The sequence below is a fragment of the Papaver somniferum genome, chromosome 7 (genome assembly GCF_003573695.1).
Source record: "Papaver somniferum cultivar HN1 chromosome 7, ASM357369v1, whole genome shotgun sequence".
NCBI classification, from domain to species: Eukaryota; Viridiplantae; Streptophyta; class Magnoliopsida; order Ranunculales; family Papaveraceae; genus Papaver; species Papaver somniferum.
The window spans coordinates 262,666,942-262,681,404 of NC_039364.1; the positions used below are offsets into that span (position 1 = coordinate 262,666,942).

At 40.3% G+C, this 14,463-nt stretch overlaps 1 protein-coding gene and 1 pseudogene across 3 annotated transcripts; both read left to right on the forward strand.

The window, feature by feature from the left end:
* Window positions 1-461: 461 nt before the first annotated feature.
* Window positions 462-2,196, forward strand: LOC113293726 (65-kDa microtubule-associated protein 1-like). 3 transcript variants are annotated; one of them, XM_026542266.1, is made up of 5 exons: window positions 462-608; window positions 966-1,083; window positions 1,188-1,388; window positions 1,493-1,684; window positions 1,851-2,196. In XM_026542266.1, exons 2-5 carry the CDS (start codon window positions 1,039-1,041, stop codon window positions 1,884-1,886), a joined length of 474 nt encoding a protein of 157 aa, XP_026398051.1. In that variant the 5' UTR covers window positions 462-608; window positions 966-1,038; the 3' UTR covers window positions 1,887-2,196. The 3 variants fall into 3 exon arrangements, 2 of the variants coding, with proteins under 2 accessions (XP_026398051.1, XP_026398050.1); XM_026542265.1 differs by having other exon boundaries at window positions 1,864-2,196; XR_003332507.1 differs by lacking the exons at window positions 966-1,083; window positions 1,851-2,196 and having other exon boundaries at window positions 1,493-1,753.
* Window positions 2,197-2,850: 654 nt separating this feature from the next.
* On the forward strand, window positions 2,851-5,243 carry LOC113296479 (annotated as a pseudogene).
* The last annotated feature ends 9,220 nt before the right edge of the window (window positions 5,244-14,463 follow it).

A 14,463-nucleotide genomic window follows, 5' to 3' on the forward strand; every position in this document is an offset into this window, starting at 1 on the left:
TGGAGAAATCATGGAATGTCAAATCTAGTGGCTTCCAAGTTGGGGTCTTTCACAGAAAATCCAAGCAAGATTCCACGATTTCGTGGAAGGGTTTGTGGAATCCATCTGAACGCCAATAAGAATAGCGCTAAACGCTAATAAGAATAGCGCTAAAAAAACGCCATTAAGAATTGCTTTTTTTTTTTATCCGTAGATTTAAAATGAGTTGTTGAAATCTAACGGCTGAGAAAAAACCTCCATTCTTAATAGCGTTTTTTAGCTCCATTCTTAATTGCATTTTTTTAGCTTCATTAAGAATGACGTTTCTACTATTCCACCATTACACCGCTTCCATCCACAGTTCCAAGTGATGAGGTGGCGTGGAAGATGGAAGATGAATGGATTCCACCAAAAGACTTGCTCTAAGGCAAATTCTCCGGCACCAAACATCGGAAAATGAGGAGAACCCAGAGAGGGCACGGAACCGAGAGAAGAAAAGCCAAAGCGTCCCTCGTTTTTGCTTTTAATCGCAGGCATTCGAAGCCGCAAAATCCGCCTCTTGAGTGTTTAGGGTTAGCTTATTAGAATCTTATTATCTCCACCAAGGAGAGTTTTGCTCAATTCCACTGGTAAGTTTTCGTTCAATCTTTGTTTTCTTCGTTTATCTAAGACTCTCCGTGATTTCGCTAACTCTGATTTTGGGTCTAAGTTAAAATTGTGAAATGTGGTGTCTTTAATGCAAACTTTTAGTTCTTGGATTGGTTTAAGAGTGTCCTTTTTGCTCAGTGAAATTGGGTTTATTTGGAGGACTGAACTTTTCATACTTGTTTTGAACTAGTGTTCTAGTGATGGATTTGATAGATTTGAGTGAGGATTTTAGTTTTTGAAGTGGGTTTTCGGTGTTTTGTTCAAAATAAATGATTATTACAGAGCTACAAATTGTTGTAACATTGAATGTTTGAGAGTAGCTCTGATTTTTTGTGTAGGGTTTCGTTTTTAAGATTGGGACTAAGGTCAGCTTTTTAGTGCTGGTGGACTTGTCTATTGCTAGTGGTTCTGATGGCAGAATACCCCAGTTTTGATACTAAATTCCAGCAATTACAAGTATTTTTTTGGCATTTAACACTCGTTAACTTTTTATTTTTATGCTTATAATTCGTATTACTTATCTCCTGTTAAGTTGAGTATAAATCATGGTCTGTTTGCAGAAAACATGGGATGTGGTTGGTGCAAATGAATTTGCACGTCGTAACAGGTTGTTCGAAATAGTCCGGGAATGCAGGGACATTTACAGGAGACAATTTGATCAAACTGGAAAGTGGAGAGCACGCCTTTGCAAGGTTCTGGAGGCGTCACTGAATCTCGAGAACGCACGCACCACTCATTTTGCTTTATTGCAAGAATTACAAGTAACTATTTTAGTTTTCTTAAAACTCATAATTTTATTTTATGCTTATAATTGGTATGCACTTTTCTCTTGGGAAGTTGAGTGGAAATCTTGATTTGTTTGCAGCAAATCTGGGTTGAGGTTGGTAAGACTGGTGATGAACGCGATAAGGCATTGCTTCATGAATACTTGGATGTTTACAGAAGAATAGTTGGTCGAACTGTGAGGTGGAGAGCAGACCTTCTCCAGTTGTTGTCTGATGCAAAAGCCAAGCTTTTTAGTCTTGGTTTAGCTCTCGGAAACGAAAATGTTCCTCTAGTGAGTAAACACGCCTAATTCCGAACTATTCTCCGGTGATTTTATAAAACACAAAACTTTAGATGCGCATGTGGGATTAAGTTTACACAAACTTGCAGTTTAGCAGCTTAATTGAGTGACTGTCGTTTGGTGTATCTATATAAATATGATACTAAGTGTCCTACAGCCCAATTTGACAGGAACAATCAACCAACAATTATAGGCTACAGTTCGAGCATTACAACGATTAAAGGATTTTGCTTATGGACAATCACAGGAAGAGGCTCCCACACTGGGTTGCACCAATACCGCCACGGGTGTCCGCCACATCCGTGTTTCCGTGTGTCCAATACGGCAAATTTAAAAAACCATGGTACGGCGCCACACCGGTAGGCATAAATATCGTTAATTTTTAAAGATATGTAAACATATAAACAGGGCATAATTTCAATGTCGATTCAAAATATATAACAAAAGTTCAATTAGATTTTCAGTTTTGATCTTATACTTGCAAAAAGCTTATAAAAAAAGCATGAAGTTTTCTGACATTACTACAACAACAAAAGACTAAGTAGCTTAGCTTGTTTACCGGTGCTAGTACAGATTCATGAGTGATGGAATATGGTGAAGAAGAAGAAGAAGAATAGAGATTGATTTTTTATGGAACACAACAAATAGATCTGGTTTTTCAGATTTCATCTCAGTCAAAGATATTTATTATCTTTGGAACCATCGATTGCTAATATGTGCCGACGATGACAACCACACAGCTGTAATATGGGCTAACATACACGTTTTACCAAGTTTTACCTCCCTTGAAAGTAGGTGATCGTTACAACAAATAGATCCTGCCGTATTTTTGGAGTATTGCCGTATGTGGCTGTGTCCATACGGCCGGACACACGATACGGCGACCCAATGGGCGTATTGGTGCAACCCAGCTCCCACAGTTACAATCAATCGACAGCTATTGTTCCAACACGAAACGGTATCATGCTTCACCCAATCCATGATCTAACTTGTACAAATTATGGTTGGTTTATTTTTTGTTACTTGTGGAAATGTGTTGGGGGTATTATTCCATCCAGAGAAAGACTTGCCATAAATGTACATCAAGAAGATGAGCTTTGTGCTACACATAATCCTGGAAATTAAATGTATCTCAGAGGATTAAGGTTTTCCTCACAATGCCTTCCCTGTTGGGGAAAAAACTTGGTCATTCGGCAGATGAATCTGTTAAACACCTTTTCTTTGGTTGCCGTTATGCCAAGCCTGTATGGATGTTACCACCTTTAGCAGGTCTGAAATTGATGTCAGAATGTCAGATTCTAATTGTATGAGATATTATACAAAGATTGCAGCTTCAGGTAGTGCCGCTGAAATTGAAGTTGTAGCCACTATGTTGGCTAATTTGGAAAGACAAATGTTTGAGAATCTTTCAAAACAAAACCAACACTAGTCTACAGACATGAATAGCAGTTCAAAGGCATATTGACTTTTGGTCTTTGTGGGGATATTAAGAGCTACCAACCCTGAAGAGTCATTAGCTCACTGACTTTACTTGAAGCAGCGCAGTGCTCAAAATACAAGAGCGTTAAAGACTTACCGATTTCGCACAAGGGAAACCTAGCTCTACGGCTTTTCTTTTGAATTCTTTTCTTTCAGATAGAAGAAACTAATCTTTACTAGTACTACTACTGTATTTTCAGCTTCTGTTGCTGAGGATCGTCAGTCTGTTGTAGAACAACTTTGAGAGAACTTTTTCACTTTTTTTTTCCCACTTTTTCTTTCTTGAAAGTACAGAAGATTGTATTCAGACTAACAAATATCACGAGAACAACAACTTGCGAGACGATACAAGTAGGGGGGGCTGGATATACCATACATACACCATTGGCCTGAAAAAAATTCGTGTCTTAATTCTTTTCTTTGTGGATCCGCTTGTAGGTACAGGCCCACTAAATAGCCCATACCCAGGTTAACATTCTATATTTGGTATTCGATATTTTCTTTTGGAAATCAAAATAAATTTGGCATACCACTTGATTTAGTTATTCAAAACCCCTTGATCAGCTTGGGGGTCATCACCGAGCCTTAAAAAGATCAAAATCCAGCATAACCATTACCACCCACAACAATCTTCTTATCCTGCACCGCCACCAGAAACTTCAGCAGCAGCATCAGTATCAGCAATTATCCTTATTTCGAATCCAAACCCCATCTCTAGTGCTCAAATAATGGCTTTATTAGGTTCAAAACCGTCTTCGAATGTTGAATTGCCGCTTCACCTTCAATTCCGCCACCACCTTCTCCAGTACCATCACCGGTAAATTCTGAACCACCAATTATTCCGTCTGCACCACCTGTCAACATGGCGCCGTCCTCTCCTAATAAGAAACCTCCGAAAGGGAGGCACTTAACCGGAGATCATGTTGTTTATGACGTTAGTGTCAGGTTTCCCGGTGAGGCACAACCTCAGCTTGAAGTCACACCAATTGCAAAGTATCCTTCAGATCCTGAGCTTGTCGTCGGCCGAAGGATTGCGGTTAGCAAGACATATATATGTTACGCATTAAAGATGGGGAACATTCGCATTCTTAACATAAACACAGGGGTGACAGACATGGCTTTCTTCGCTGAAGATGTGAATCTTCTCGCTACTGCAAGCATAGACGGAACGGTTATCGTATGGAAGATTGACGAGCGTATTGTCGATGAAGAAAGTGTTACTGCCATCCAGATAATGAGCAGGGAGGAGTCCGTTCGTCCACGCGTTTGCTGGCATTCCCATAACCAAAATGTCTTTATTTGTTGCAATTGGTAAGCGTGTCCTGAAAATTGATATAGCTAGAGTTGGGAAAGGTCAAAATATTTCGGTGCAGGAACCTCTCAGGTGTCGTGTTAAAAAAGTGCAGGATGGTGTGCAATTGGTAGGTAAACATGAAACTCAAGTAACTGACTTGTCAATTTGTCAGTGGATGGAGACAACTCGTATAGCTTCAGCATCAACAGAGGGCACGGTGAGAATTTGGGAAGATGGTAAGCCATCACCACTTGCCGTATTTAAGCCTCATGGTGGTCAACCCGTTAACTCGGTTGCTTTCTTGACATCACCGCACCGTCCAGATCACATTGTTGTTATCACGGCAGGGCCGCTGAATCGGGAAGTTAAAATGTGATCTTCAGTAAGTGAAGAAGGCTGGATGTGTCTAGTGATGCCGAGGCATGGCAGTGTACCCAGACTCTGGACTTGAGGAATTCGGCTGAACCCCGAGTTGATGATGCATTTTTCAATCAAGTTGCAGCATTGCCCAGTGAAGGGCTTATTTTACTCGGAAACGCGAAAACAAATGCCATGTATGCTGTGCATGTTGAATATGGTCCTTGCCCAATAGCAACCCGTATGGATTACATAGCGGAGTTTACTGCGACAATGCCAATACCGAGTCTGACTGGAACATGCGACGCCTTACCTGATGCGGTTCAGGTTTATTGTGTTGAAACACAGGCTATGCAACAATATGTTTTGGAGCTGTCCCAATGCTTACCACCACGGACAGAGAATATGGGAAATTTCTGACGAAATCTCTGTTGGCGCCGCAACTGATTGCTCCTCTGAAACCAAATCAGAGACGGTGAATGAAACGAAAATCAATCATCCCTTCTTCTTCTTCTTCTTTTGGGGTACTTTGCGTACTCTTTCAATTTGTATTTTGCTCTGAGTCCCGGTCATGCAGTTGACTTCTATTGAGCTCGTTTACTGAGCCGAGTGAGCTCCCACTATCTACTAGTATCCTTCTTACTCTGAGTCCCTATGAAGCTATTATCGAGAGACCGTGGATCGCGGGAATCAAAGGAGTGGCATCGGCTTATCATCAAAGGCTATGATTCCCAACGTACAAGGGGATAGCTGAGGTCGTAGGAGATCCACAGGCATCCCGACAGTGCATGCAGGTCGATGCCCAGATAAATGAGGAACGACGAGCACGACAAAGGGGAGAGAAGAAAAAGGCTAAAGAAGCCAAAGCCGCAGAAGAACTGGAAAGAGTTATTTCGCAGGCGGTCATGACTTACGAAACACAAGGAAACGAGCCGACGCCGACGAAGGAATCAAAACCAAACTTCTCGGCCGTGGAACCTACTCGGGAGATTAATTTAGGAACTGTAAAAGAACCAAGGATAGTGAGGATCGGGTCCTTACTATCGGAAGAACAAGTAAACCAGCTCGTGGCGGTGCTAAAGGAAAACATGGACGCATTCGCATGGAACGTGCACGATTTGGAGGGCATAGATCCGGAGGTATGTTGTCACCATTTAAAGATCGACTCAATCTTCAAACCAGTCCGACAAAAGATAAGGCGAATCGCACCAGAATTACACACGGCCGTCGAGAAGGAATGAAAGAAGTTAGCACTAGCTTGTTTACTTCATCAGCAAAACATTAAGTCCCGCCGAGAAAAATTACACAATGATGGAACAGATGATTTTAGCACTAGCTTTCGCCACTCTGAAGTTAAGAACATATTTCCAAGCCCATCGGATCCGCGTGCTCACAAAATCACCTATTGAAGCGGTACTAGACAATGCTGGCCGATCAGGGAGGATTTCCAAATGGGGGGCACAAATCAAACAATTCAACGTCTTCTACGAAATGAGAACAGCAATGAAGGCACAAGTAGTGGCAGATTTCTTGGCAGATTTTCCACTAAGTGACGAAGATGAAGTCGAGGACATACTCGGAATATAAGAAGATCGAGAAGACCCATCCGACTTACTCGAAGCAGGTAGCCCATCACGTTGAGAAGTATTCGTCGACGGAGCATCAAAAAAAGATGGATCGGGACTTGGGATAGTCTTTACCACGCCAAAGGGACGAAAAATGGTCCATTCGTTTAGGTTAGAATTTAAGGCGACAAACAACGTCACCGAGTACGAAGCTACGATTCACGCCCTGAGATTAATCGTCGAGATGGGCCTACAAGATGTAAGGCTAACTAGTGACTCACAGTTGGTGATCCGAAATCACAGGAAAATACGCCATCCACGATCCGGTTTTGCAGAAGTACTGGGAGCTCGCCCAATTCTATATCGACCAGATCCCCAGTATCAAATTCCGCCACATATGCAGAAAAGACAATCGACAATAGGACGCATTGGCATACATTGCATCCCAGCTCGTACCAAGTGTAGAGGGTATTCGTGTCATAAGACTCCTCGCCCCATCCATACCAGAGACGTACAAAATACCCGTCGACGTGGATATAAATATGGCCGATAGATATCCGGACGGAGATTGGAGAAAGCCGATTCATTCGTACTTGGAGACAGGCGAGTTACCCAAGGGGAGACCTGAGATCAACAAAATCAAAAGCAAATCGGCCGCTTATGAACTGAGGGAGGGGATCCTATACAGAAATTCGTACTTGGGACCACTCTTAAGATGCTTAAGCAAGGAACAAGGCCAGAAAATCTTGAATGAGCTACACTATGGAGCAGCCGGAAATCACAGCTCGGGACGAAGTCTGTCAGCGAGAGCGAAAACGATGGGATACTCCTGACCGTACATGAATAGTGATGCAAAAAAAATGGCGCAAGCTTGCGAAGAATGCCAGCGCTTTGGTAAGAAGATACATGCGCCATCAGTAACTCTAAAATCGGTGGTAAGCTCTTGTCCCTTCGCCAAGTGGGGGATCGATATCGTGGGACCATTACACGTGGGATCGGGGCAGAGAAAATACCTAATAGTAGCGACAAACTAATTCACTAAATGGGTGGAGGAGGCACCATTGGTTCATATCCGTGACAAGGACGTCTTCAGGTTCATTTGGGAGCACATCATATGTCGTTTCGGAGTACCGGCATCCATCGTCTCGGATAATGGAAAACAGATCCAGGGAGAAAACATTGACCTACTATTTAACACCTACAACATCAGAAAAAGCAAGGCTACCCCCATATGACATGAGCGACCAATGGTCATTCGTACTCGGATAAAAGCCAGTGAGGAAGTGCCGATGTGACTTACACTCGAATGGTCATTCGTACTCGGGGCAAAGCCAGTGAGGAAGTGCCGAGGTGACTTACAGTCGGCTGGATATTCGATACTCGGGGCAGTGGCAGTGTGCAACTGCTGAGGTATCCTAAAGGTACTGGTGGTTGGAAGCCAGATACCAAAGGTTTTTAAGATACGATTCTTCTCAGCTAGGTAACCTACTTACATATGAAAGGTTACCCCCATCGCAGGTGGCCGTGACCACTTTCCCGAGTTGGTTGGTCGATAACCGCTCGGGATTATCGGGCCTAGAACTAGGACGACTATAACCCTTCCACTGAATCTAAAAGATAGTGATGAGATACCTCGGATGGGACATGGCATCGGGCCCGATGACCCTCCTTGTTGAGTGTGTTCGACAGAAAAGGCACTAATAACTAATACATGTGACATCAAATGCAGATACGTAACACAAACAACAAGATAAGGCGGAAATTGTCAAGGAAATTGTCAACACAATGGAAAAGGCGGAAATTGTCAAGGAAAATAAAAAAGAAAAACAAGTTTGGCGACGCAACACCCCATTCAAAGAAGCATGAGACAAGTGTTCAAACGAATTACAACCCGCGACAAAGGGCAAATTAGTGGCGCAACACTATAAAAGACGTGGTCAACTCCTGGGGGGAACAACACCGGCCCCTCCCTTCCTCTGAGCAACCTCGCGGCGCTTTTGCGCGATGTACTCGTTCACACAGGCCTTGATCGCCTCAGCAAGCTCGCTCTGATGAGCGTTTCTCTCGTCCACAATCTGCTGAGAAAGCTGCTCGGACCTCGACTCGGAGGCATGGAGCTTAACCTTCACCTCTCCTTCAGCCTTCTTCCATTGCTCCACCTCTTCCCCGAGATTTTTCACATCTCGCTCCAGATCCTTGGCACGACCCTGCTCGGCTGCAACAAAACATTATAAGCATGTTAAACACGGAACATAGCAGAACACGGAGTAAAAACAACAAACTAACTAGGTCTAAAGGACGCCCCAACATGCACTCTAGAGACCTGATAAGATTGTCAATACAGATTCTAATGACTCCACGGACTTGGCCAACTCGTTCTCGGCCTTAGAAAGCTTCAATGTTAACTCATTATAGTATTGCTCGTTGAACTCATTCGAAGGGCAATATTTCTTGTGATCACTCTGATAGACGCATTTATGTGTCTATTTTGTTCTCAATGTTCTGTATTGTTAAACTCGATTAAATACTTATTGTGTTATTTTATATTTTTGTAGATGTTTTTGGAAAAATAAGCTCTTGCGGCGAAATTGGCTCGAAAAGTGGTGTTTTACACCCCAGGATAGAGTACTAAAAACACCCCAGAAATGCGCTGGAGGAACCCAGAAAAAATGTTGGAAACACCCCAGAAAAATTACTTAAGACACCCCAAAGGACATGTGTTATTCGGACTCCAACAACGAATAAGGGGCTACCACTGGATAAAAGGTGGCTTTCTTCTCAAATTCAAATTTATTTTTTTGGCGGGAAAATGAAGAACAACAACTGTGTAATTTTCGATCGAAGTTTGAAGGAGATTCTGTTGGAGTTATTGTGGAAGATATTGTTGGAGATATACACAAAGATTCTGTGATGATTTTTGGTAAGATTTTGTGTGATTTATTCGTGCAAATGGATTTGGATGAAGTTATAGCGGCATGACAGGATTGGTAAGGTGCATAATTTCGAAGAAGGAAAGATATATTCACGATTTTTATAAAAGAGGGAAGAAATATCTCCGAGTTTATGGTTGGGTTCCTGGTGAGTTTTATATGGAACTTAAGTGCAGTTAAGAGATGATATTCTCCTAGGATGCATATATTTATCATATCAACAAAGTTTGGGAAGTTTACAAGATAGTTAACACATGAAGAGAAAGAATAAGGAAATAAATCCCATGTAATGGCAGTGGAGAATAATGAATTGAAGATTTGTACGCTGTGGAGTATAAATAGTCTTCTGGGTTGGAGAGTTTTGGCAGAGAACTGGGATGAGAGTTTAGAATTATATTTCTCTCATTCTCATCATTTGTAAACCATTTTTGAGCCATAATAAATTATTTTGAGAGCATTTTTACTATGATGAGCTAATTCCCTCGTAACCAAGGCAATGGAGGAAGCTATTCACGCAACATAAATGGGTAACTATTTCATTTAATTATATAATTCACCTAATCGCTGCTTTTGCAGAGTTGTAAATTATTTGAATGATTGTCTTAATTATTTGTTATTCAGTTTGATAGGTTATGCTTGGTTTAATCTCTTGATAATCTATGCTTAAGGTTTACAAATAATGTTTGAGAATCTGTATGATTGATAGTGAATTAAAGATAAAATAGGACTTAAGAATTGAATAGAGTTTTGAAATATTTATCATTCAATTTTGCATAATAGTGGAATCTAGTGTCTTGGTTACCTCTCGCACCCATTGTTAATATTTTTGTATATATAATTTTATTAAATCTAAAATTCCATTTCCTTCACAAGTCTGAAACGAATCCTATTTACTACAATCACAATCAAAAATCTTAATCATTTTGGCGCCGCCGACGCGGATTTGTGCTTAGGTAGAATTTTTAGGTTTTTATTTTTTTTAATTATTCCATTTGTTCTTTTTACGTCTCTTTGGTGTGTCTTTGTATTACAGGTTTAAAGTTGGATACTAAAGGCCTTGGAATCAAAGCTTAAAGCTAAAAGAGAAGGAAAAAAGAGACTTTCCATTTATTTTGTAATTATTATTATTATTATTTTCTTTTCTTTGGACTGGACTTTGGACAATTTATTTTAATTTTAAACCCTACGAAGGGTTATAAAAAAATTTAAATATAATTGTTTGCTGGGAAGGACGACGATTACAATATCGTCTCGGCCCCTCGGGTTCGCACACTGACATTGGAGTCGGTGGCCCGAGTCGACGACAGCGGTTCATCGCCCGTCTGGTACGGGAGGTAAGTCTATCGAAACACCCTCGAATCTCCTGCAAGCGGGTTTACTGTATGCCTTAAGGTGAATATATGTTGAGGACTGAACCAGCTGTTTTAATTTTCTAGTAAAGGGCAAGGCCTGGCCAAATCAAGATAAGGACTAGGATTTCATCACCGTTTCCTTCTTGCCCTCCTTAGGAACACGTAACCAACACGAATCTAAGCCTTAAAATTTGGACTAGAACGAGACCGATAGGGTAACGAGCTTAATAGGAAAGTCATTCGAAAAATATTGGTTACTCTTTTAAGCATACTTCGAAGTTCATGATGGTTTCTGTGAGTTGAATGCGTGACTGCGCCGCCTTATAATACGGTGAGGCCTTGGGTATCAAATATCCACGCAGCTTCCCTTTCCTCTATTCAACTTACTTTGACTTAGATTGACTCCAGAGGGGTTTGCTTAAATTATAACGAATTCCCTTTCGAAGGATTAGAAGCTGGTCTAGAAACAATCTAAGTGGATCCATCATGCTTTTTGTTTGCTAGATAAAATAGGCTTGTTGTGGTCGAGTCAGCCTTCTTTGTGCTTATGTCGAATTCCCTTGCAGATAGGATGTCGAACTGGTATGATAGAATCCAATACAATGAGTATCAACCTGAATTTGAATATGGACATCATCAGTTTTATGACCATGGTGCGAATAGTAGTTGGGAACGCCATCCTTTTTAAGGTTATGGTTCATACCATAGTGAGCCCAATTACTATCCACACGCGAATTGGTCTTACGAGCAAGAAAATCAGGAACATTATAGTACTAGTTACGCGTTTTTGGAAAATTACTTAAAAACTAGTCCTGATTATGATATTTCTGAACCTGTTCCTTCTCTAGAAGAGACCCAACAACGGATTAAAAGGACGTATAAACGTTTAGTTGCAATGAATAATTTAAAAGAAGATTGTACACGGTATTCTGATATGATAAACGAGAGTAGTGAACGTATAAGTGTTATTCTCAGTGAAATTCAGGCACGTCTAGAAGAAGAAAATGAACAGTTAGCTAATGCTGTTCGAAATGATCTAAATTTCCAAAATAGTGTTTCTAATTCTACCCTTGATATGAATAGTGAATATTTGCCTAATTTAGAGGACGAGGTTAGAATAAAAGACACTACTTATTTAGATAAGGTTCAATCATCTTCGTACTATTATGATGAGGATAGTAGTAATGAAGAATCTGAAATGTGTAGGCATAGTGATCAGGAATCTATTAATCCAATTGAGCTTTATAATGATTCTAGTTCAAATCCAAATAATTTTTATGATTATTCACCTATTCAAAAGGACGAGGATTTGATTAGGGATACCACCGTTTTAGAAGATGTAGTTTTTCCTTTTGATTACGAAGCCGATAATGCTTTAGAGAAACAGGTTTATTCCGAAAATGTTGTTTTAGAGTCTAGCGACTTAGAAACAATAGTCTTAGACGAAGAAAATCATGAACTCGTAGAGCTATTAAATATGAGTAAGGATGCGTCGCTTGAGTATAACCTCGAAGGAGAAATTGACTATTTTCAGGATTCCAATGATCTAGAAATTAAGGAAATTGTAGCTAGTCTATCTAGAGATACCCAAAAATCTAAGTTTGGGGGTGATTATCATTCTCCTTGTGCCATACCTTTAGCTCTTACAAAGATCCCTCATTTTAGACTTGATATCTCTGCCTCGACCATTTTACAAGATTACCTTCATACTCGTTTTCCCGAACCTAATGATGTCCAGGAAGAAGTTCAGTCATTAGAAACCCATCCTCTGGTTGATGTGGTTTGCCCAGGCAATAATACCAAGATTGAATTTGTTTTCCCACCAAATAGTTTGCTTCCAATTGTGGGAACGTATAAATTTCAAATGTGTCACTTATTAAGTTCTGAGACTAAGCCTAAGTACTTTAGGTTGATAGAATCGACACATTTTCTTAAGAATGACCACTACTCTCATTGTGGTCAGTTATGTAAGTCAAACCTGATTGACTTAGAGGATCCTAAATTATTTAGGTTATTGTTTTGTGCTTCTAAGTTCTTATTTGAGTTTTTCCAGACTCTAGGACCTAATGATTCGGATCCCACCTATGAAGAAACGCAACCAATGAAAATATTTTATTTAGACCCTTTCATAGAACCTGAACCTGAACCACAATTAGATATAAATATCTTAATCAGGAAACTAGATAAGGGCATGCTATCCTTGTTCACTTTCTTGGGTTATTGTAGTTTCCTTTGGTCAGCTCTTTTTGGTTTTGAAGACCCACAATTATTTCGACTGTTACTTTTTGATTCTATGAGATGACTAATTCCTTCCGATGTCTGGCTGAAGACTTTAAACTTAGCGCTTCTTGGGAGGTAACCCAATCTCATGCAACACGGTAATATCTTTCCTTAACTCTTTTGATTCAAATAGTAACAATTTCTCTCCTTGTTCATGCTTTTAATTTTATCTTTAGAACATTGAGGACAATGTTAGATTTAAGTTTGGGGGTATGGGAGAAACTTTTCAGTTGCAGAATAAATAAATAAACTCCAGAGCCTAGAAATTTATGCTTATTAAGGTTGGCACTAACCAATCTAAGTGGATGGGAACATCTTGGTTATAGGAGTTGAGGAACCAATCTGATTAGATGGAAACATCGAAAGAGTCTATTCATAAAAGCACAGAGCTCAGGTGTTAGTAATAACATGATAGTTTCACCATATCTCGTTGAGTCCTTTTCACTTCTATTCTTATTTTGTTTTGTTTTTAAACTATGTTCCTCTAAGAGAGTAGGTGGGGCCCATGATTCAAGTTGTTACCACTGCTAGGGTGGAATAGAGTGATTGAGATACCAAAAAAAAAAGACCATACCAATTAGACCAATCGGAATAAACATTAACACTTGGATAGCAAACCTAAGCAAGCGTGGAATGCAGGACCCGTGGGAACTATCATGTAATCTGCTGACAAGAAGCATGCGCTTGGATCCAAAAGATCTATTCATGCCGTTAATCAAAAAAAAATGGTCTATGTAGTCAATCACTGGTACCCTTGTATATGCCAGTTGTGTTGACCTAGAGTTAAGATTATCGACCACTGGTTCCCTTGTATATGCCAGTGTGTTGATATTAGTCAGACCGGTATCTCAGTCCATTAGGATAGGTTCATCCTAGTAGTGGCCTTCAGACAGATATGGGAAACACCGTTCACCTAGTAAACATCAAAACCATCTATGTTTTTCTATATGCATCTCATTATCTATCTATGTGATTAGTTTTGACTCCGGTTATGATGTCCATAGTGAAACTATCTGAGTAGAGATCTGTCACTTATATATGAATTTTGGAATTTCGCATCAGGGTACTTCCTCCTATAGTCAATGTTTGTATGACAACCAAGGAGATTCTTTAGTGCGTTCCAAGGTTCTGCGTAGATAGCTAGGTTTTGGAGTAAATGGTTTTTTGTGGGTACACCTCTGATAAACCCACCCGAGATTAACTCGGTCACTTTTCAAAAATAAATTTTGATCGAGGACTAGCAAATAATAAGTTTGGGGGTATTTGATAGACGCATTTATGTGTCTATTTTGTTCTCAATGTTCTGTATTGTTAGACTCGATTAAATACTTATTGTGTTATTTTATATTTTTGTAGATGTTTTTGGAAAAATAAGCTCTTGCGGCGAAATTGGCTCGAAAAGTGGTGTTTTACACCCCAGGATAGAGTACTAAAAACACCCCAGAAATGCGCTGGAGGAACCCAGAAAAAATGTTGGAAACACCCCAGAAAAATTACTTAAGACACCCCAAAG

Excerpts from the sequence above, each read along its gene's own strand:
- LOC113293726 (XM_026542265.1), top strand. The coding sequence starts at position 1,039 with ATGGCAGAATACCCCAGTTTTGATACTAAATTCCAGCAATTACAA. Across the intron at positions 1,389-1,492 it reads CTTTATTGCAAGAATTACAA|CAAATCTGGGTTGAGGTTGG; the intron begins GTAACTATTTTA and ends ATTTGTTTGCAG. Across the intron at positions 1,685-1,863 it reads GAAACGAAAATGTTCCTCTA|GAACAATCAACCAACAATTA; the intron begins GTGAGTAAACAC and ends CCAATTTGACAG.